The following is a 25,471-nucleotide window of genomic DNA, read 5'->3' as shown; positions in this document are numbered from 1 at the left end:
TTCTTCACTTTAATGTAAATAAATTGTTTTTAGTAAGTAGAAGTCTGGCATGTTTGCTGTTGTTCGGTGATCCGAAACTGTCCTTAAAATTAGATAATAACGATTCAAAACCTGTTTCCCCATGGGAATTGAGATTAAGCATTTTAACAAAACAAAATCAACTGATGAGTCAGAACTGGTGACCGATTTCACATTTCCACGGCCTCTGAATTGAAAACATATGTATTGTAGTTATAAGAATATTTGGAATTTGGGAATGAAATGAGAATTTCAAAGGTGTAATGACATGTTTAATGGCGCTGATAAAGTTATGAGTTGCAGCTGAATGAATCCTTTGAGATAATTAAAGTAGAAACCAATAAGTCAATATCCGCACTTAGTTTAAAAAGAATGTAAATTAAGTTTAAACATAAAAAACAATTGAAATAAATGAATACAAGATGTCTTTGTTGTCTAATGTCTGATTTAATTAATTTGCTGTGATACATACACTCGGGAAGTTAAATACTTATATCTAAAAAATGATTCAGCACAATTTTAAGAAACACAACATTAAGTATAAATTCAACCATCTTACGGAATCAGAATCTTCATTTTCATGAAAGTGTTAATGAAAATTCTTATCCCATTTATTAACACTTAAGACAATATTTGTATACCCTGTTATTACGACACGTTCAGTCTTCAAAATGTTTAAACATTTGTTTTCTTTAGGGTTGATGTCTCATTAATTTGTAATTCATATTTCTTGCTCATGTTGAGTCAATATATAGGCTATTTGGTACCTGTATTTCTGGTGACAGCTATTGCTGTTTCATTGGAGAATACTTCATATTTCCTTATGTTCCTGTTTAGTCAAAACATAGACTGTGTATTACCAGTATTTCCCAAAGCAGCTACTGCTGTCTCATTGAATTTTTTTTATGTTTCCTTATGTTCATGTTAAGTCTTTACACATATTATATATTTCCCGTAGCAGCAATTATAACAAGAGAGTATTTTTATTTCACGTGCTTTTCATTTATAAATCCATGTACTAGCGGATAGTTAACAAAAAAATATTATGGCTGCTAAGGGACAAAGGGACATCCGACTGAAGATCGTATATCAATTAAATGCCATTGTTTCTGAAATTATGTAAACTTTAATCGATTGATTTATGTGCTAGACCTATAGTAATGGCCAGTGTTCACAACATGGAAACATTTTTAAATGGACAATATCATTAAGTCATTGGTATATAAAAGATTATACTGACATTAATATAATATATTAAGCAGAATAAAACTAGTTTACAATATAAGAAATAAATCACTTTTAAAAACCCTTACGTAAACATAAATTTCACGGACTTCCCCATAATTAACTAAAACAAATGCTTAATAAAATGATATCCAATTAAACATTCAAATTCAGCTCCGGTCAGGAGGCTTAAACGCGTTTCTTTATGCTCACCTTTGATATATAAAAAAAAAAAACGGTGATATTGCCAATGTGAAGGTTTTCGATTTACTTGTTAGTTTAATTGTGCATCGTTGGGAGTTAGCGTAAGATATCTATATCGCATTTCAGTTAATGCTTCATTGCTGTTTGTCTAGTAATTGAATATTTTATGTGATACTTAGAATAAAACTGCATTCCCAAGAATATACTTTATGCCTGCGTCACACATTGGTGTATAGACCGACGCGTACCAAACGTACAGAGAAAATTGATTCTCATATTAATTTATAACAATGTAAAACATTTATCCAAACTGTTAAAAGTCTAAATAAAACAATAAACAAGGCACAGACATGAAAATACGTAGCTTCATTTCGTGTTTATTTGAGTTTAAACGCCATCTAATTATTTATCGAGTTGACCTCTGTAGTCATCCGATGATCATATTAGCGATGTAAAGATAAATATAAATGGATTAAGCAAACACGTGCTGATGAAGGTCTATTTAATTTCATATTACAGATAAAAAATAAATGTTTATCGTCGTATTTACCTGTATTAGAATGTTTATTTGTTGATCGAATCAATCAATCAAACGATTTTACTTAGTTTCATTTTCAATGTTGACATTCTCTTCCTTTAAATAACTTTACACATACAATTCACGTGCTATCTATCTCAAGCTAAAGGGTTAAATTTAAGTTCACATGAACACGGATTCATGAGGTCGAATCAATTTTGTTTTGCTTATTTTGACAAAATTGAACCTTATTGGCTTCTACAAAGTAATTATTATTTCACTATTTGTATTTCATTACTGATTGAGGCAAAAAATATATATATTAGTTTTTTCATATATCTCGTAGATAGTGCCCCTTTGAAAAGACTGTATTTTACCTGTCAAGTTGTATAATATTTTTATTTATCTCATTTAAATAATTACTTTACCGGAGTCAATATATAGTTTCATGTGAATGTTTTCATTTGTTTATTAGATTCCGTTTAGTCAGTAATATACACAAAACGTGCTTTATATTGATTCCGCGCATTATGTTTCCGATGAAACTTTTATAGTTTTGAATAAAGTTTGATATGCATTACATCAAATTGAAGAGTTAGAATAAGTTCAGTTTGTATGAATTCGGCAGCTAATGCATCTTTACAATATTTGTCCACAATTCTTTTCTATTTTTACAAAAAAATTAAAAAGTCATCTGAAATTCTAATGCAACAACGTTTGTAACGTTAATTTTGATTGGATAACGTCACTTTCTTACATGGCATCAATTGACAATTGATGCTGTGGGACGTACGCGCAAGCGCAGACGGCATATGACAGATTTTAAATACATGTTTTAACGTTGTTTTCTATCAGTTTCATTAGAATGGAGAGAACAATATTGTATTTTAAGCTCCGACGGCATCAATTTGGGATTTGATGGTCGCAAATACCCGTTTACTGTCTCCGCTAACGCGTCGCCAGTAAACTTTATTTGCGACCCTCAAATCCCCAATTGATGCCGTCGGAGCTTAAAATACAATACAGTTATCTCCTAATGAACGTTCCTGTAATAATCCGTAAATACTATACATAAGTCCCAACGTAGTTTTTCTCTTCATCGTAAAAGTACATCCATTTCTCAAAAAAAAGAATCAAAAGATAATTTGTCACGATGATAACAACATTAACTTTTTTTTCATTTAATAAATGTTGCATTATGTGCATTTTGCATCTGTTTTTTTTATACTGTAATCATAAATATAACAGAAATGCGTTAAAGCTATTCGCACTATTTTACAATCCATTTAGGATACTATGGTGTAAATGGGAAATCGGAATAAAATTAAGTTTAATGGACGATATTAGATTTTATAGTAACGTATTGGTCGCTCTTATTGATTGCTAGTCTTTTCAATTGTTAGATTTTGGTGTTAGACTCGTTTTTGTGATTTGTTATTTATTATTATCTCTATAACAAAACGTACATTTCTAAGAACTTTATTTTAATTACATGTTCTATGTTTTCATACAGGGTGCTAATATCCCATTCGGATTTATGTATACATCGGAAAATTATTCTTTAAAACAAGTGGTAAACGATTTGCTCTTAAAAGATTAAAGATTAAACAAGATCTGACATACGTTGGCCGAATTTCTTTTTATAGTTAATGAATGAAGGTTTTTTTTTTCATGTACAATCAACGGTAAATTAACTTCCTTGATCATCTCCGTCATATTAAAATGTGTGACAGATATATTCATATATAAGGTTATCTTAAAATTGAATGGAAAAAAAATAGCAATAAGATTTGCAAATGCAGACCAAATGAGGCACGGATACACATTAAAAGGAATTTTTCATTTCGAAATCTTAAAAAAACAAATAAATTTTGAAACTCTTCCTCTTTATATTCGTCTTTCATATTTGACAGCAACAGCAAGGCAATACTTTGTTGTATATTCTATGTTATGAAAATGTTTTCGATAGATGTCTTTCATTTATAATATATACATTCCAAGGTAAAATCACACGGTGTTTGTCCCGAATTCCATGCATTAAAATGCAATATGTCCGCACAATATGTCCTTCAATGATGAACGGATTCAATGTGAGTAGCGGTGTTATATGCAGTACTCGTACTTCTACTCCTATCCTGCACAAACATTTGACGATTAAATATCAAGAATACCAATGGGTTCATTATACTGTTAACCGGGGCTAGCACATGTAAAAAGAGAAAAATTTCGTTTGGCGGAATAAATTCAAATGCGCTCAGTACTTGTGCCACATTAATTGGAGTCCAACTAACGATGTACACTGAAATAAAATAAAAAAAATCAAAGTAAGTTCTTTTTTTTCATTTTGTCATTCAAATGCTCTTTTCGTTGACATTATTGCAGTATAAAAATGGATTGGCCTACTTACAACTTTCATTCGAACATGTATTAACTATATAAATGATAGACTGTATTGTACAATGATCTTTGAACTTTAGTGTATTTCCTAATCTCTGTTTTGCAATTAATGTATTCACTTTACAACAGAGATTCAAATAAACATATATTTTTCTTCTCGGACCCCAATTTTAATTTCATTAACTGGAAAAAATGAGACTTTTAATAATTTTATTTTGCAAGTATTGTTTGTACATGCCATTAAAATTGATATCTTTGAGGACACTAATTGAACTAATGAAAAAGGAGGGGATTCCTATTATAATGTATCGAGTATAAAACCAAATATAAACGAATATACTAGTAAGCAATTGTTCTCATGTTTCCCATAATAATACATACCGATTACTACTACTAACAAAATCTTTATAGTTTTCTTCTTAGCCTTTGTTATCACGGAAGATCAACTAGATTCAGTTTTCTTGAAATTACCAATCAAAGTTGTAGACCCTTGAAAATGTTAAATGAATTCAAATTTATCTCATTTTCGTGTAAGCGAATATCTAAATATCGCTGCGATGGTTAAGTATAAGTATGAGCTGCTTTGGATGTAATTGGCAGAACACATGTGCACAGCTGCTGATAACTAACCACAGTAAACCAAGTACTAGGAGCTTGATATATTCTAGCATTCTACCAGATCAAGATCAGCAATTTCATCGGATTTATCCAGAATTTCGTCCAAGAATTGAGCTTATGCATAGAAATTATTAGTATAAGAACTATACAAATATAGATTACAAGTCGAAAATCAAAACAGTTTATTGGGTAAGTCTCTCATTGTATAAATGATTTCTTAATAGCCACTGTAGTATTCATTCGAGAAAACTTTACAAATGCATTTTATAATGATAACTTTAATGTAAAAAGATTGTACCGTTCAAAAATAGCAAAAAAAAAACGGATTAGGACAAAGTCCTCTACAAATTATGCTATGTAATTTGAAAAAAATTGCAGTAGTATTGATTATAAAACAAGAGCGCTTTACATGTTTATCTCTTTTAAAAATTGTTCAAAGTAATCAATTTGTATTTAACGAACAGATTTGTATGTTTGTTACGTGTATGTTACTGATTCTATTCCCCATTAACCAGTAAACGTGTGACATATTAACATACCGTCTGAGAATCTGACCTTCTGTGGTGCATTGAATCCCGCCTTTTCTCGTCTCTTGATGACATATACAATCCATGTGTAACAGAATGATATGATAATGACAGGAATTACAACATTGATAAAAACTTCAGCAACAACTACTGCCTGTAAAATACAAGTACGGTAATGTGAAGAAAATAGAAATCTGTGTTATTGTAGTAAGCAGAAAGTACTCTTTTGGTTGTACCCTTGAAATTATTTAGTGATTGTACCGAGTACTAATTTGATCATGTGTCAACCAATATTGTTTGTCTTTGTTTCTATTTATCTATTTTAGGCGGAGGAGTCGAATATTGGTTTTGGTACGAAGTATTGTACTGTGTGGTTTTTGTGTCTATTCTTGTACCAAATGTAGGAATGATATAATTACGATTGCAATATCTCGTTCAAATCATGCCACGGTATGAATAAGTCGTACTATACTTAGGAGTAAGTGTTTAATGATACGTTGTCTCCCTAACGGTGGAGCTAACCATATGTTATTCAATGGCTTTGGTCGACACACTTGATCAGATAGTTTTTCCTTTTTTGTAGCGATTAAACGTGATAACATTATAATATATCAATATTTAACATAGAATATAAAATGCTGACATTAGTACTGTGTACTAATTTATAATGAAACTTTTGTTCAGATAAAGTCAGTATACTTTTCTTTCATGTTTTTTTCCGAATATCTAAGTGCGAGTCGATAAAAGGTTATACATTTAACAAGCACACATTAGATAAACTTTTATTACGTTTACTGGCATATTCATGACTAGCGATAATTGTGGCGTAAGAATCTTACTTAATTGGTCATTGAGACTAAAACATTCCTCGTCTACTTTTTTTTATAAACATGTATGTATAAGGAAGAATAAAAAATCGAAACACCAAAAACGTTAATTTTTATACGTACCTTCGTATTATCGAAATCATGACCACATATATTTATACCCTGAACCGTGCACGAAAAGTACGCATGAGCAGCATAGGGTATGCCTATTATGATAGCTAGCAACCATGCGCAGGATACTAATCCATAACGATATTTCTTTCCTGTCATTGAAGCTGATATTGGTCTAATTATTACAAATAATCTGTCGATCGTCAGAACAACAATTAGAAATGTGGATGCAAATATTGTTATATTTGCACAAAATCCATAAAGAAACAAACACAAATGTTTCTCCCAGCTATGAAGAAACCTTGAAAAAATAGTGTCTGGTAAAACATATAGCACTCCTACTGATAAATCTGGAAAAGAAGAAAAATTACACAAAAAGGTTAAGAAACCTAATAAATATGAAAAAAAAGCTTCATGCATTATGCATATCTGTTAAAAGATTTTCTTCACTTTGTATAAAGTAAAAAAACAAAAATACTGAACTCCGAGGAAAATTCAAAAAGGTAAGTCCAAAATGAGAAGGCAAAATCAAAAGTCTAAACATATCAAACGAATGTATAACAACTGTCATATTCCTGACTTGGTACAGGCATTTTCTAATGTAGAAAATGGTGGAATGAACCTGGTGTTATAGCTAGCTAAACCTTTCACTTGTATGCCAGTCGCATCAAATTCCATTTATAATTGTTTAAACAGAAGTAGTAAACATTGGTTAAGGTAATATTCATAAAATATTTCAGACACTGAAGCTACCCATTAGTGGTATATTTGTGTAACGCAATGATAGCTAGGCCACACTTAAAAATAATTTGGTTTGCCCAAACCCTACCCAAGGTTGAGACAGTGGGTAGGTAGGTAGGCATTTTCTTTTTTTTTTCTTTTTCAAAAAAAGAAATTGCAGTATCATATGTTTATTAGTCTTCATGCCTATTTGATTAAAAAAAAACTTCTTCAAAAAAGGGCAATAAAAGAATTTGAGTAGGCAGCTTTTTTTCTGGGTAGGTAGCGTTTGGGCAAACAAACCTATTATTTATTATGGCCTTATGAGTGGTCATTTTTTTTATAACCAGTAGCTAATTATATTTTGTTACCTTATAAAATGTTAAATGCATTGTTCAATATTTTTACGTCTATGTTATACGTATCAAGGTAATCAAGAATATAAAGTAGTGGAGGGTTTAAAACGAAAACCACCAATTATTTTCATCATTTATGGATATACATATAGGACGATGTGGTATGAGTGCCAATGAGACAACTCTCCATCCAATTAACAATTTATAAAAGTAGACCATTATAGGTCATTGTATATTTTAAATAACATTGCTACACTGTAATTGTAATAATTATGTTGAAACTGTTTTTGGTTAAATAATGTCTTGTTCATAATTATTTCTGAAAAAGAATTTATTTGTCTTCAATGTATGTTTAAATGAACCAGAAATGGACAAAGTGAGTTAACGTTGTGACTGCGGAATAAGGAGTTGGTTGACGTTTTAAATCATACAGTCTTTGTACAGGTCTCATTTTAGTTTATCTTTTATAGTTTTGAAAATATTCGGTAAAAATCATACTGAATTTGGTAAAATGAAAATAATAGAACATCTCCATTTTACATTTAACTTTTGGATTCTCCTGTGGTTGATATTAAAAACTCCTTTTATAAATCAAATGAGGTTTCGATCGTTTGACTAAATTGTATATTTTGCTATGTTGATGTTTTGTTATTTAAAAGTCCTCTCTATTTTTATTTTATTTCACAAAATAAACAAAACAATATTAAAACAGGACAGTAATCCTATTAAGGTAGCACAATACAAAGTTATACCTTCAATTCCCCAGTTTTAAAATGCTGTAACTTTCTATATAATGCTTGAAAATTTATAAAAGTAGTAATTATGGATAGCTAACAGATTACTCTTTCAAATTAATGCAATGTTAGTATTATACAAAAATTATGTAAATTAATTTTAACTGTGTCTTCACAATTTTTCACTTTTAATTAAAATTAGCTTCTTCATGGATGTGTGTAGTTATAGAGAGGACAGAGCTAAATTCATTCAAGTGAACTGACCAAGATTTTGCCATTAATTACACAATAATTGATAACATAATGATTGTATACCAAAAATATTGCATTCAGTTAAAAGATTATCTTTTATCTATATATGTATATCTATTTTTTTATTTATTTTATTTATATGCAGTCATAAGAAAGTTAAAGCATTTTAAAGGTTGGAGCATGGAAGTAAAACAATCTTTGTATCGTGCTTCCTTATGGATCGACGGATAGTTTGGTCATTTTATTTACTTGTTTAAAGCGAGACAGAGTGTTATCCACTTCGTTTATTATAAATACGGTAAATATTTCATACATTCAAACGTTACAGTTTTTTTGGTGACTTTGTCAAACCTTTATAGAAATATATGTCAGTGAGACAAAACATTTTTTCGGCTAAAAAGATTCATTCCAAAGAAAAAAAAGTGTTTTTGTTTTTCATTTCCCATCTTTTTTGATGAAAAGACTTTTTTGGAGTTAATATGTACATACAGTCTAGCGTTAACGTTTTGTTATATACCAACCACAGGAGAATCACTGCGTTAGATCTATTGATATATTGTTACAATATACATCATATGACTGATTGTCACCAAATTTGGTTCCGAATAGCTAAGTGGTTATGTAGCTGAACATCTTATGTAAACGGCTGATATACCATTCAGAAGGAAGGAAAACAGACCCAAATTGATGGAAATATGTCTAACATTTGAATAAGTTGGCTACAAAAACTATATATTAGAGCATTCTCATGCAAGTATATATTTGTGTGATTTGCTGCTTTCATAATGGAAGAGACAGTGTTTTGGTGTGAAAATCAAATGCTACTAAAAATAATAGATACTATTTTGTAAGTATCACGTTTTTGCTAAACTAGTTACAAATATACTAAATAATTTAGATCTTAGATGAGGAGAGGCGGGAATCTTGCTTTCTTTATACTATACATATGTCTTTACTAACATTTTGATACATCGATACTGCTATTTTCTACAGATTATTCTCATATAAATGTTTTTGTCCACAGCAGAAACAAGAAAAGGTGTCATTATGTCTGCATATTTTCTGTTATAATAATCGATAAGAGACTGGGGTTGATTATAAGACTGATATAAGTTCAGATTTCGTTAAGATATACGTTTAAGACATTTTTTCGAAAGACCGGTAGTGAAATTACGTTGTTATGCTCCCTAAATAGTACGTTATATCAGATCATACTGTATATAGAAACCGTTTTTCGTGTTTATTATCAAATATTGTTTTGTAAAGCTAATTTCCATTGTGCTATACACTAAAATTGTAACTCCCCAACTCAGTGCCGAAATATACCAGTATTATATGTGCACACTCTTCAACTGTTTACTTGTTTTTGGCATTCTAACATTTTTGATCTGAGCGTCACTGATGAGTCTCATGTAAACGAAACGCGCACCTGGCGTATTAAATTCTAAGCCTGGTACCTTTTATAACTAATACAAATTTAGTTTTCAAAACATTTTATCTGTTCACGATGAAATTATTTCTAAACACAAGTTTTGACTAGGAAACTTTATCATTTATTTGCCTAAGATCATATAAAAAAAATACAAAAACCTTTACCAGCTATTGCTAAGTGTTGAACAAAGAAGGCCATTCTGCTTGGTTTCTTCCGTCTGGCTAACAACAGTATAAGAAGGGTATTAAGTATAATTATTCCTGCTGCCTCTGTGAGAGCAATCCATTTTATCAAACCTCCAAATGGCTGAAATATTCAAAAATTTGAAGTCAGCACTTTCCATTGGTTTTCAGTATATCTAAATGTAACCAAATACCAAATACCAAATGTTTTGTCGAATCTCTATGGGCCAACTGGATTAATTGGGCTTTAAAATCTATAACTATCTAACATTCACATAGTTTTTTAACATTTTTTATAACAGAAGAGTCAGCAATGGGAAATCGGGGTTTATTTTGTTTTGTTTTGTATATTTGTTTTCCTTATATATATGAATAATACGTTTTATTCTGTCTTAGTTTTGATTTTACAAAGAAAAAAAGATTAGCATTACCACAAAACTACGTGCGATTTGTTTTTGTATAAGTTTGATATAAGTAAGGATAAGAAACGCACTATAGAGCACAAGGATTTTTTTATAATAACATTACTCACCTCTTTTTTAATTGGTCCTAAATCGAAACACTGACTGTCATTTGTAACATTGCGGGTAACATTTGTTGCCATGGTATTTCAATATCTACAAAGAGAAAAATAGTATACATGAAGTACATGAGCATGTATATATTGTCCACGAATAAGGAGATAACTGAATTGTATTTTAAGCTCCGACGGCATCAAGTGGGGATATGATGGTCGCTAATTAAGTTTACTGGCGACGCGTTAGCGGAGACAGTAAACGGGTATATGTGACACTCAAATCCCCAATTGATGACGTCGGAGCTTAAAATACAATATTGTTATCTCCATTCTAATGAAACTGTCAGAAAACAACGTTAAAACATGGATTTAAAATCTGTCATATACTGTCTGCGCATGCGCGTAAGTCCCATAGCATCAATTGTCAGTTCTAATGCAACAACGTTCGTAACATTCATTTTGATTGGATAACGTCACTTTCTTACATGGCATCAATTGACAATTGATGCTATGGGACGTACGCGCAAGCCCAAACGGCATATGCCAGATTTTAAATACATGTTTTAACGTTGTTTTCTGTCAGTTGCATTAGAATGGAGATAACAATATTGTATTTTAAGCTCCGACGGCATCAATTTGGGATTTGATGGTCGCAAATACCCGTTTACTGTCTCCGCTAACGTGTCGCCAGTAAACTTAATTTGCGACCATCAAATCCCCAATTGATGCCGTCGGAGCTTATAATGCAATACAGTTATCTCCTAATTGATGCCACGTTATCCAATCAAAATGAACGTTACAAACGTTAAGTGGAAAGGGATTCATATAAGTTGCAAAACTTGTTTCCCAATCCACTATAAATAAATATGTTTAAACTAACGTTGTTGCATTAGAATGTTATGTTTAATGCAAAGTTAAATAAAAATGAAATATTATAGAGAGTTAAGCCTCATTGTTTAAAAATGAGGGTAAACAACAGAAAAGGAACAACTAGCCTCCTGATTTGAAATACCAATACAAAATGTAAAAATTGTTAGGCTTATAGCAATAGATGCCAACCACCAGACGATGATTTTGGTTTAACATGTGTGAAGAATAATATCACCTTCCTTTCAGTATATAACCCCGAGTAATCCAGTAACAATGATGAAGGAAAAGTTCAACGATAGAACATGCAGAAAAATTGGGAAGGTTTTTCACTGAAGAGAACAACATTACAAATATGGGATTTTGAATTACCAGTATTGATCACCGGCAATCTATTGTTTTTATTTTTATGAATTTTTCAATGTATAATCTATAATGCATTATTTATTTGTTCGAAATATATATACTTTCTATTCGTGACAATTTATTAATGTAACATTATAAAAAAATTAAGAAAAAAGAATTTGTATTGTATCGTTGATGTTCGATATGCAAGAATTTCAATTTCAGATTCGATTTATAAATGAAATATCAACAATATATATTGCTTTAATTTGAACAGATTTTCCTAACTAGAAAATTCACAATAGCACAATAACACAAATACGGGATGTATAAGTATACATTTGTATATGATGAATGTTTCCAAGGGGCTTTAACTCCTTAAAACTAATATAACATCGGCACTGATATTCGTTTTCATCCGAGACATCATTGCTAATATCAACTTACAATATAAGTTTTATTCAATTCTGTTAAGAATTTTACATCTGAGAGAGCCTTTATGAACGGACAGACGCACGCTCTTTCTATGCACGCGTCCCCTATCCCAACGTGTTGCGCGGGGTAAAAATGTTTAACATTCATTCTTAAGCTATGCATTACCAGATTTCTGTTCAAGAATAATTAACATGATTATATAAACATTTCAAAATTAGGTGGATTAAAAGATATATATATATATATATATATGGGAATTTAGCCAATATGGAAAGAAATTTCTTATATTTCGTATGAACCTAAATGATATAAACTCAACTCCAGATTTGAATAAGCTTCCATAATTTTATTTGAATATAGAAAAAGCATGGGTAAACAAAACACAAAGAAAATAACTAAAAAACTCAAATCTGTTCGTCAACAAGCTGAAAATGATAACATATTGGGAAACATATTCTACAAAAGCTCAAGATGCAATATAAACGGATGTCAGAATTTTCCCATTAAAAGAATGATTTTCTAAAAGAATGGCTAAAAAACAAGTAATGATATATACATTAATAAGAATGGTTATTATCTTGATAAATTAGAAATGTGGACACTATGAACTGCAGAATATCTATAATAAATTCACTAATATTGAGATTAAAATTGGTTTTAACCATTCAAAAAAAAGGTTTAAACATTGAGTATTTAACGTGTTCGACATGTAATATTTATATATCAAAATCTGTCTTTATTCTTTTGTAAGATAAAAATATAGAGTGTTTCTTTTCAAATTATTACACTATAATCTATCTTGTAAAACTTTAGTAACAGTGGTAAATTCGATTTATTCAAATACTGCAATACCACTGTTTCTTAAACAAATGTTTTCTATGTGATTTCTGCTTGTAAAACTGTAGTAACTTTGAAGAACTGAATATTTGGTCATAAAATAGATAATGAATTATTTGATTACAAAACTGATAAATTTATATACAAAGCTCATCACATTTGTGAACAGAAAACGGAATCTCCAAATATATATAATGTATTCAAAGCCTAATTCATGTAAAGAAACCATAATAGATACCAGGATGTAAAAATATTAATTATAATTGTTAACCAGATAAAAAGACAATTTGTTTCAATAATTTCTCTGTGTGAAAAGTATCTAATTTAGCACAAAAAATAAATGAATAAATTAATAATAATTATATATATAAAATTACACATCTGGAACAGATTAAGTGGTTTAATGTTTACCTTACACCTCTACGTGTAATAATTGATAACGCGACTTTTCACCGTCAAAAATAAAAGATTATCAAAACGAAGTATTTATAGAATCTTTCTTTATTTAGACTTCAAGTAATTTGTTATTCAGACATACCTGTCAATAGGCTATAGCACATTCAAAAAGTTATAGCTGGTGTTAAATTTTCTCGTTCAAAACCAAGGTGCTATGTGATACTCTAAAAAAAACTTAAACACGTTCACGGGAAAAATATAAAAAAACATCCGGAAATGTTACACAAAAATAATTGCCAAATGAAATACCTCACATCAAGTAAATTAGTTCAGGTGAATAAGTCTCTTTGATATTTATTTGTTTATTTCATTGCTGATAATTTAAAAAAAATAAGCTGTAATTTAAACTGATGTTAATTTAAAATAAAAATGCTTACTGGAAATCATCCCTTTATTTGTTGTATCGCTATAAGGATTGACCAGTGAAAAACGTTGTTGACAGTAGTAATGCATTTTGTTTCTAGCTATTATTATTAGCATTTGTTCCCCACGCACACTTTTGCGTTGGACTTGTTAGCGCTCTAAAATGTACAATTCGTGCCAAACTTTAATAAAACTTACAATAAATATTCATATCATCAATATCTCGGATGGAAGACGATCGACCATTTTCAAAAGAGTAACTCCCCTTTAAAATTTTATTAAAAGTTGCATTGTTAGCGCTGTCACGGGTACAATTCTTGCCAGACTTATGATAAAACTTGTACTATTTATCAACAATGTCTGAGACATGTTAAAAAACAGTGCTGATCAGTTATTTTTAAACGAGCTGTGTCCTTTGGAAATATTAATTATAATGAACAATATATTGTATTTGTCCCCAAGCCTTCATGTCTCTTACAATGATATGTGTAAAAAGTTTAAGGAAATAGAGAAAGTATATGTACTGGAACTCTGGTCTTTTCTTATTATTCATTTGACCATTATATTATTTTCAATTCTTTATATTTCATCACCCGATTATTCTATATATTTCGCTTTCCGGAAGTTTTAGTTTCTTTCACCACAATTTAAATGTTATCATTATTCTTTATACTTTAAAGCCAATCGAGACCATTATTGATAGCGATCAATTATCTTGAAACAATCAGAAACCTACTAACTCAACAGTGCACTTTAATGAAAAGAGAATCATGATTAAACCAAAGGCTTAGTGTTCTCGGTTCATGTAGTTAACCATAGCGAACAGTCTTTAGACATATAAACACAATTAATAACGTTTGCAATCTGCTTAGACAAATGGATAAGAATGCAATTTTTCAAATAGTCACATAGATTATCAAGATTTTCACTCAAAGTCTATAATGGAAACACAGACTTGGGGTTGATTGCGGAATTAGCAAAAGTGTATCACACAGTGTGTTGCCATTCTCAAAAGATACAAAAAGTATTGCTGACTTTGTTTTAACGTTATAGCTTTTGTATTGCTGCGTGTAGATCTTATTATGTAATGCAGTAGCGATTTTTGTCTATGCTTGACGGGGTTAATAACTCATTACACTAGTTTAATTCTTCCAAAGGGAAAGTATACCATGTGACAAAAAATCCTGTTACATAATTAGTTTGCACCAATAGTACTTCAAAAAGGAAAGACTACTCCCTTAATGTATAACGGTTGCCAAAAACGTTACAGTGGAATAATTGCTATGATATTTTCTCTCAACATAGCGCATATATCGAATTATGTGAATTATTTTACAACAACGCCATATATAATGAATAAAGGTGAATGAATGTGTAAAAATCAATAAAGTCATTCGAAAGATAAACAACAGTAAATGAAATAATGACTTGGCACTGCATGATTCTAATTAATAAAGTCACTAGAATGACAGAATATCGTTTCATTCATCAAAGAATAATATGGCAGTGTTTACTATAAAAATTATAAAAAAATATAACTTTTTATTTTTTTGGAGGGACAGAACTTCACAACTACATAGAATATATATTTATTGAATATACACATCTCTCTTTTTTAAGATTCTTTGTTGTATATGTAATATTTAACTTCATTCTTACGCGACATTGCGATATAAATTTATTAAGTACCTTTATGTATGTTATATTGTAGTTTTCTGTGTAACGATATTTGCTACATCCCTTTATATCAGTGGTATGATTGCCAATAAAACAAATATCAAATAGGGACCAAATAATGTGAATGTTAGAATTATAGGGAACCATACGACTTTCAACAAAAACAAAATGCATACCAAAGAGAAATTATACATGGTCCCATCCGACAAATATCAAGTAATTCGAACGAAAACGTCACTGTTGAGAGATCTGCTGTTTTTTGGATCCATGTATCATGCTTTTTTAGATTTATCTACTTTAAATTAAATTCAACATAAAGTCTGTGACAAGAAGTGTTTTAAAGGTAACTACGAAAATTACTAATCTTAACAGATTATTGACATAACTTCGTCGTAGTGACAGCTAATTTGCGCTTTTCCGAACGTATTTACATTTCCTGAAGCGATATCTTGACAATATAATACTTTGAAATGTGATGTGATTGCCAATGAGATCTCCATTCACCGAAGACTGCATGAAAAAGTTGTAAACATCTACAGGTCATCGTTCGGCCATCAACAAGAGTTAACATCATCTCACTATAGAAAGTTCGCTCTCATAAGCCCTGGGATAACAAATGTGAAACTATGTAATAAAAAAAAACTTTAATTGCCTGATTTAAGACGATAACACTTAATGAATAACAATAATGACAGACTACAACTAATAGCCAAAACTACTGGACAGACTATTGGATTCCAACAGCTTATGAAGAGTGTGGTGTGTTTGATAAGTTTGTGAGTGTTCAACATTCCATCTAGGACAGTTGGTTTTAAAAATCAAAAAAATATTCATCTAATTTTCCATTGTAATATAAAAAAAAAAATGATTTCAAATCTGTTAGTTTCCCTTTTTTACTTGATTTAGATCTCATGAACTTGTTTAACCCCGCCACATTTTTGCGCCTGTCCCAAGCCAAGAGCCTTTTGTCTTTGTTAGTCTTGTACTATTTTAATTTTAGTTTCTTGTGTACAATTTGGAAATTAGTACGGCGTTCAGTATCACCGAACTAGTATATATTTGTTTAGGGGCACACACGCCTCCGGGTGCGGGAATTTCTCGTTACATTGAAGACCTGTTGGTGACCTTCTGCTGTTGTTTTTTCGATGGTCGGGTTATTGTCTCTTTGATACATTCCCCATTTCCATTCTCAATTTTCTTTAAATTTCAAAATCTTTAAAGCGGTACACGTTTATATCTATTGATACTCCTTTGTTGTAGGGACAAAGTTCGAAAATATATTATATTTTTTCACTTATTCTGTTAATGATAGTGATTTATTTTGTCTGTTTTCTTTTTTTGTTGCTCCCCCTGATAGAAATTGCCTCACCTAACTGTTGGATATTTTTGTTATACTGTTACTGGTGGAAATTCCAAATTTCTTAGAATATGGACTTTTTTAAACACGGCAGTTTAAAAGGCGATACTACATACATATATAATAAAATTGAGAATGGAAATGAGGAAAGTGCCAAAAAGACAACAACCCGACCATATAGCAGGCAACAGTAGAAGGTCACCAACAGGTCTTCAATGTAACGAGAAATTCCCGCAACCGGAGGCGTCCTTCAGCTGGCCTCTAAACAAATATATACTGGTTCAGTGATCATAAACGCCATACTAAATTTTAAATTGTACACAAGAAACTAAAAGTTAAAATAATACAAGATTAACAAAGGCCAGAGGCTCCTGACTTGGGACAGACGCAAAGATGCGGCGGGGTTAAACATGTTCAATATTTTGTCTCTCAAATAACTACAAGGAAAAAATAGCATATCAAACTTATCATTTCGAAATTGTTTAACATTTTTAACGATTAAACTGATAGTGAATAAACTGTAAGAGAAGTCATGCAACTTACAAAGCTGACTAGGTTAACCTGCAATTTTCAAAATTATTTATGTAGTCTTATACAATATATTTGATGAACTTTAATAGTAAAGAAAGGATTTGCATTAAGGTATACTTGTTCAAAAACTAATACAGCATAATAACCTGAACTCTTTGTGTCTTATAGCAAGGCCAATCTACAGACTTTTATTGTCTGCCTGTCACTGTATTAACATTATAATGATGTGCTTCATTAGCGTTCTAATTCATGTTTGTCATTTAAGTAAAGTTACTATCTTTATCTGCCAATTATACATTTATTTATTTGCTATTTTGTAGCCATAAATACATAGATTGCTACTGAAGATGTTACGATTAAATCAGTTCTTTTGACACACAATAAATACAACAGCCATTATCAGAGAGAATCTTAATTTTTATGAAAAATAAAGAAAGACAAATGATTGATGTTCAAATGCTTTAAATCCAAATGAATTAGCGTAAAAGTGAAGCATAGATGAATTGTATAATTCATTATGTATTCAGTTACTTGATGTCCATCATTTTTATAGAATATGAAGGCTCGTTTACATTTGTTCCAGTATTTGGCACCCTGTGAAGGGATTGTATAACGGTATTCTGAATTAAGTGATTAATTGATTGCTATTAAATGAATGACAGACAGATTATTAATCAATTACATAATTGTTAACGTGAAGTATCTGGAATGGTCATATATTAAATAATAATTGGTACACTTCGGCTGTTGTCTACTCTATGGTCGGGTTGTTGTCTCTTTGACACATACCCCATTTCATTCTCAATTTTAAATAGCAACTGACAAAGTAGACGTTTATATCTTATTGAATCTACATTACCCTGACTTGATACATGTATGCATATAAGAATTAGTACAATTATAACTAATTTCAGGACTGTTAAATTTATATTTACCTTGACCCTATTAGTTATACTTTTTTAATTTAACTATTAGAATAGATCATTATGCTTTCTTTGTTATTGCATTAATTTATTATAGTATTTTCTTCAGAATCTCCAAAGTATACCAGTATTTTACGGAATGGAAAAAAATATTATCAACAACACATCTTCTATGTTATCTACGTGCATAAATAAACGTATTGGTAATGCCACTACAGACAGATTATTTAACAAAAATGCACATGGATATCTACAAAATTTCCCGTGCAATGCCAAAAAATTACTAACCTGTTTTAGATTAACTTCTCAAAATACTATAAGGTCAACAGTGAACAGGAGAACCTTTTCGCTCTCCTTTTCCTGTGATATTACCTTAAAAATTCAAAACCTAATGTATGTGGTAACTCAAACCCAACCTAAGTGTGGTATTCAATATGTGGAACAGACGGGACGAGAGTATTTCAGAAGAACCTTTCTACCGCTTTCGTAGACCCCAAAAATTCAAAAGTTTAGTATATCAGCATTTAGATAAACATAATCATAACCCGAAATATATAAAATTCCAACCGCTCGAAACCGTTCAAAAACAACCCGGAGAATCGCACAAGCAATTTAAAAAATCACGCGAAGTTCGCGAATTGTTTTGGATAAAAGACTTCAAACAGCTTATCCTCTCGGTCTAAATGATAAAATATTAGGGCAGGGGAACATATCTAAAACTCATATCGATGTCATTAATATTGTTGATAAACGACTTAGAAATAATAGGTCTCATGGTAAACGACAGAACCGTAATCAACGTATTAAACATCGTATAAATTATACACTTGCTGATCTGTTATCTATTATAAAGAATAATGGCAGACATCAAGTATTATGCAAACTGGGTCAGATACCTTTAGGTAAATTATATGCTATTTTTCTAGAGTGTGATAAAACTTTTTTTAGCCCGTTTTATGAATACACCCGTATTATTACAGCCTTTTGTCATCACAGGCTTTTTTCCTATTATTGATAAACCTGAAAATCAATTTGTCTAGCATATTCAATGACTCTTCTGTCTATAGCTTAATACCTCCATATTTTGATAATATAGAACAACCCATTATTTCGTATTCTTATAAAAAAAAAAACGAGCAGAAATTTGATTTTTAATTATACGTCAATTTCAACAGACGTCAATATAGAAAATAATGATCTTCCACTTGAGATTGCTAAACATCTAGTTTTAAATATTATTCCCTATGGTCATGTTATCACAGGAGACCTCAACATCGTCGATGACCGTGGAATATGTCATGTTATCACCCTCAACATCGATGACAGTTATTTGAATAAAATTATGAATACCGTTTATATTCGAATATCTCATTTAGAAAACAATTCTGAAATGAATGATATACCCATTTCTAGAATAAAAAAAACAAACTCAATGTACTCGCAGAGCGGTTTGTGTTCGTACCAGCAGACAAGGCAGCAAATAATGTAGTAGTGGTGTGACGCATATACTACACGAAAGTTCTTCAAAACGAAATTATCAATTCCTCTACATTCAGGTCAGTGCGCACCACAGAGAGTCAAATCGTTAACAAGCATACCACTGCCACTACACAGCTTAAAGCATCTTCCGAACATTTGAAAGTCCCAACCATGTACTGGTAACCAAAATTACACAAAAAACATTTAAATTCCGTTTCATCTCCGCTTCGAGTAAGTGTTCTACTACTAATCTATCAATGCTTCTAACTACCTCCCTTACTACTATCAAAGAACTGGTTATTAGCTTTTGTAATAAAGCTTATGAAAATAATGGTATTAATTATTTTTGGAGTGTTAGTGTTAAAAATTCTTTAGAGGTTTTAGATAAAATACATGCTTTCAATGGTCCTTACAATTCTGTTGACAGTTATGATTTTTCTACTCTGTACACTACACTTCCACACAATCTTATAAAGAAAAAGTTTTGTATTTGATAAAATAGTCTTTCAAAAATCTCATTGTAATTTTGTTTGCTGTAACTCGTTTAAGGCCATTTTCTGTAACGAAAAAGGAAATTATGCTAGATACACTTGGGATTTTTCACTTATTCTTACTACATTTATATAAACTTCAAGATTATAATTTTTTTTTTAAAAGCGTTTTTTTTCTAAAGTGAATATTGATCAATATTTTCGAAGGGTTATATATTTCTCAGTGATGTCCTGCCATGGCTTTGTTTGAATTTGTTTGTGAGCTTTTGGGTCATGAATGTTTGTCTCTAATATTTAATTAACTGTGCATTTGTATTCAGATATCGCAGATCAAATTTATTCGTTCATTGTGTAATCATACGTTTTTTGATTGAGTTAAGTCTGCCAATTGATATTTTATCGTGTGTTTTTCTATGTTGTGATGTTATGCTATTGTTTCAGAAAAAGGGAGAAGGTTTGGATCCATTAAAACGTTTAATCCCGCTGCAAATGTTTGCACCTGTCCTAAGTCAGGAATCTGATGTACAGTAGTTGTCGTTTGTTTATGTAATATATAAGTGTTTCTCGTTTCTTGTTTTGTTTATATATATTAGACTGTTGGTTTTCCCGTTTGAATGGTTTTACACTAGTAATTTTGGGGCCCTTTATAGCTTGTTGTTCGGTGTGAGCCAAGGCTCCGTGTTGAAGACCGTACTTTAACCTATTACAGTTTACTTTTTAAATTGTTATTTGGATGGAGATTTGTCTCATTGGCACTCACACTACATCTTCCTATATCCAGTATGTAGCTTTTAGACACATTAGTATTATGTTGAGGTCTACAGGTGATAACAACTACTGACCTGAACATATAATGACCTGAACATATAATGACCTGAACATATAATGACCTGAATATATAATGACCTGAACATATAATGACCAGTACTCAATTGACTGCAAACGAATTTTCTAAATTTATAATACTGAATTTAACGCAGTCGAGAAACTCCAAAAAATGACTTGATATTGTATTCTCAGTTTTGTTCAGTCTTTTAAAACTGTTGTGATTAAATTAGTCTTTTTAGATCAAAATTGATTTACTACAGACTGAAATAGTTTTGTCACTTTGGAAGATTGCTAAAGTGTGACCTCCTCGTATATTCATATGCATCTGTGATTAACGATTGTTTGTCCATTTAGAATCGTTTTTGTTAGAAATATGATACTTAAATGATAGCGATCACACTGATGATAACAGATGCACATTGATTCGAAAATGTCCTATTAGTTTGGTTTTTTTTGTTTGTTGTTTTTTTGTGAGATTTTATCTTCATATAATCTAATTAATTTTAATAGGATGTTTCTAATTATTTACTAAATATCAATGTATTGGTTGTGTTGGTTAATTTATTATTCCTTGTCAATAATATATTTACATTAAATGCATTGTTGATAGTGTTCCGTGAAATTTATTCAAATAATATACAATGAAATTTATGGGGATCAATTACCAAGAGGTTTGCAGTTGAATAATTAAATATATTTTTGAATAACAAGTCTCCATCATAAATTTCTGATATTTTCGAAACTGAGGATCGATATCACATAGACACTCGGACAATTGTTTTGCACACATAAGCATTGAGAATGCTGAACAATCCATTGTATGCCTAATCACTCATAACCATTTCGTTAGAATACAAACACAATTATTCTTTATATGAATAAAATGTTAATCATGGTACCTATAAAAGGTTAATTTATACATACTCTGGCGTTCCTTGCAGTTAACATGAAACGTTTTTAAAGGAAATAAGACGGAAGTAATCTCCATTAATTCTAACTTTCGCCGATTGAACACATTATCACATCTGTGTTTTCTTATCTTAAGTTTGTGAATCTAACATATAAACTGAATGTATCATTGGTTATGCTAATGGTCATGTCCCAACTGAGATGACAGTTTTGTTTTGTGACCCGAATTTATTTTCGCTTAATCGATTTATGATTAGAACAGCAGTATACTACCGTTGCCTTAAATCGTATGTTTTTTTAATTCATTTTCTGTGAGAACTTATTACGTACAGTCAGAATTTTTATCCTTTATTTTTACTTTTATCCTTTTCACTTAAAAGTTATTCAATGCGAATAGAGCAAATTCGAAAATGAAATTTTTTTTATCGAATAAAAGAAAATCTGAATTTTTTCGACATTTTTGCAAAATTCAAAAACATGGGGGGAGGGAGTCTTTTATTGTACATTTGTTATCTAAGGACGCCTCACGAGACCACTACTACAATATCGCAATTGTAATCTATAACATAGCTCTGATGTACCAGAACTTGTTATTTGTTATTCAATCTTCAAGAAAATTTTTGTACTACGCAATAATGATAAAATGTCTATACAGTAATGAAAAGAATATCTCTAAAATCTAAAAGGTACGACCGAATAGAAATTGTTAATCAATGTTGTCTGTGACATTCCCGGATATCAAATATTGAATACAGTGTCAGTATGTGTTGCTGCGCTCTGATAAGAGTTATTTCCAAATTACTGATAAAATGGTATAAAATTAATTCAATTGCGTCTTGATTTTCCTTTTTAACATGTCTCATCATTTACAGTATCAAAATGTAGTAGGGCTTTGACTTTTTTTTTAAATTCTGCCTTTGAAGAAATTAAGACAAGTGTGTCATGCCAATTCGAATAAGACACTACCAATGAAATAACACAACTCACAGTAACTAGAACTGCGATAGTAAAAACTTTTTTCATCTATTATCAATGTATCCCCCTTTTCCCTCTTCAAATTGCCCAAAAAGAATTCGTACCATAAATGAGAGATTGGTTGTAAAATATAATAGATATTTCTTCGTTTGTTACCTTCCAAAAAAATAAGGAAAACACATTTTTGCAAAGATACTGATAAGATATTTACGAATAAGATAATATTACACTTGTATGAAAGCACAAATGTTATTGCACATAAGATGATATTTTATTTTCTACAATTCTGACACCTTTAAGCCATCAGTGATCAGTTATGACTAAAACAATATTCAATTTGAGCAAATAAAAAAGATAAATACAAAATTGCACTTATTCAAACAAATCACTTACCTTTCTGAGCAAATTAAGATCGTACTCCTTCAGCGCAACTGTTCATAACATGAAATGTATTGAAATTATTGTTGAAATCTCAATGGGGTTAATTTGTTTATCTTGATCACATATAACAACTTAAACGTCTGTATCGGAATGATTGCAAAGACGAAGTAAAGTTTTGAAAGGTCAGTTAAATACTTGACATGGAATTCTCACCAATACGAGATGTTATATAGTTACACCGATAATTATTCTTTGTCTCTCATTTCCAGAATCAGGTTTACTCGGTACAAAGAAATATAAATCACAAAATACGTAAAAAACACCAAAAAAGTAGCTTTTCTTTAACATAAAACAAAAGACATCACCTCGTAAAGTTATTTCTATTTTAACTTGATGTCGTTATATATATTTGCAGTGTAGCTATTGCTTTTAGAAAAATATTTAAAAGGTTCACAGCGGATATATTTTTCTAAAGAACAAGCAATGAGTCTTCGTAAAGTACAATCCAGGTCACCAATATATGACAGGACCCGGAATTTACACTTAAGGAAGAATGTTATTGTTCATATGTTATCTGATATCGTTAGTCGAAAGTCACTTTAACTAGATGTTCTCAACTTTTATCCATGTCTTTAAATTACTGTAGAGTTAAAATAACACTGTGTTATAAAGATAGATTATTTTAACCTGATCATCTAGTAGACAATTATTGCAAAATTAAAGATAACGCCTCAATGTTAACACTTTGTGCAACCTACAACTATATACTGCCAGAAAAATCACTGCAGATTATCGATGAGAGCTTTCCAACGCTTTAAAATTGTCAATCAACCAACCACATGATGATTTAGTTATCTAGAGTGCTGTCTCGTGAGAGGATTGAACTTACTATTTGTAGTCATGTTTCATCGCTTAAGCACTTTAATAATTGCTGTAAATATGGACAAAATGGTCCTCCAAAATTACATCACAAAAATCATTTATTTTTCGATGTTTATAATTGTGTCTATATAATTTCTGACTCTCTAGTCATCATATAAACTAAATTTGCCTTTCAACGTAATATGTTTCATCATTACTAGCAAAACAACTAAATCACTGGTCAAAGCATGCAACTTTAACTTAGATCGTAACTTTTTTCTTAATTTGTTTTTTATTTTATACACTAAAAGTACACATTGTTTCATTTGGTATAAGAGTTATTTAGATTGTAGGCAGTACTACAAATAAAAGCAAGTGTAAAAAGATTTTTAAACAAAATAGTCATTGGTCTATAAACTACTCATCTTTAATCTAAAGTGCACATCTAAAAATATTAAAACCCAAATATATGTCAGAATCAACTTACCTCAGAATTATGACAGTAAATTTTTATTCACCACATTGTGTTCTAGAGCTATAAACTTTCAATTTCTTAAAAGAAACTGCTAAAACATTTGTTATATCTATCGATATATTTGTAGTATAACATCTGTTATAGATTTTAAAAGTAATAAGCTAATATATATACAATCAATCAACATCAAAAGATCGTATCATTATATGTAATGTGTCGTCTACCAGTATATTTATACGTCCATGCTACCGCGGGCGTAAAGTGTTATCCTTGAAACCCATCGTTACATCTTTCTGTCCTTCGCCCCTTCCCTTCTTACGTATGCCACATTTGAGCTGAAGCAAAGTATAAATATTCTTAGGATTGACAAGACATATGTATTACAAACTCTTTCTTTTCTAAAAGTGTCGACTGCATAACCTGTCGTACCTTTCATTTCCTTCGTGTAGTAAATATTTTTTTATTTCAAGCATGAAAAATAATAATTACATACAAAATGCAGATCACTGCCTTATCACCAAAAACGTTTAATTACCCGCAGTGTTGTTAGATTGTAAAACAGGTGTATCATTTACCCCTGTGATTTTTACATTTTCAAGGTTTGTGAAGAAAAACAATACCAAACAATTCAAAGATGTCTAGCTT

At 30.6% G+C, this 25,471-nt stretch overlaps 1 protein-coding gene across 3 annotated transcripts; it reads right to left on the bottom strand.

Moving 5' to 3' along the window:
* Positions 1–410: 410 nt before the first annotated feature.
* Positions 411–24,930, bottom strand: LOC134694866 (vasopressin V1b receptor-like). Of its 3 annotated transcripts, none has more exons than XM_063555968.1 (7): positions 24,839–24,930; positions 10,652–10,736; positions 10,102–10,243; positions 6,456–6,793; positions 5,518–5,659; positions 4,742–4,849; positions 411–4,262 (listed from the first exon to the last, which is right to left on the bottom strand). In XM_063555968.1, exons 2-6 carry the CDS (start codon positions 10,721–10,723, stop codon positions 4,803–4,805), a joined length of 741 nt encoding a protein of 246 aa, XP_063412038.1. In that variant the 5' UTR covers positions 10,724–10,736; positions 24,839–24,930; the 3' UTR covers positions 411–4,262; positions 4,742–4,802. The 3 variants fall into 3 exon arrangements, with proteins under 3 accessions (XP_063412038.1, XP_063412035.1, XP_063412037.1); XM_063555965.1 differs by lacking the exon at positions 24,839–24,930 and adding an exon at positions 23,503–24,328; XM_063555967.1 differs by lacking the exon at positions 24,839–24,930 and adding an exon at positions 13,659–13,736.
* Between the last annotated feature and the right edge of the window lie 541 nt (positions 24,931–25,471).

The sequence above is a fragment of the Mytilus trossulus genome, chromosome 13 (genome assembly GCF_036588685.1).
Source record: "Mytilus trossulus isolate FHL-02 chromosome 13, PNRI_Mtr1.1.1.hap1, whole genome shotgun sequence".
Classification (NCBI taxonomy): domain Eukaryota; kingdom Metazoa; phylum Mollusca; class Bivalvia; order Mytilida; family Mytilidae; genus Mytilus; species Mytilus trossulus.
Note: the sequence above shows the minus strand (reverse complement) of the source record. Positions and strands in the feature narration are given on the sequence as shown.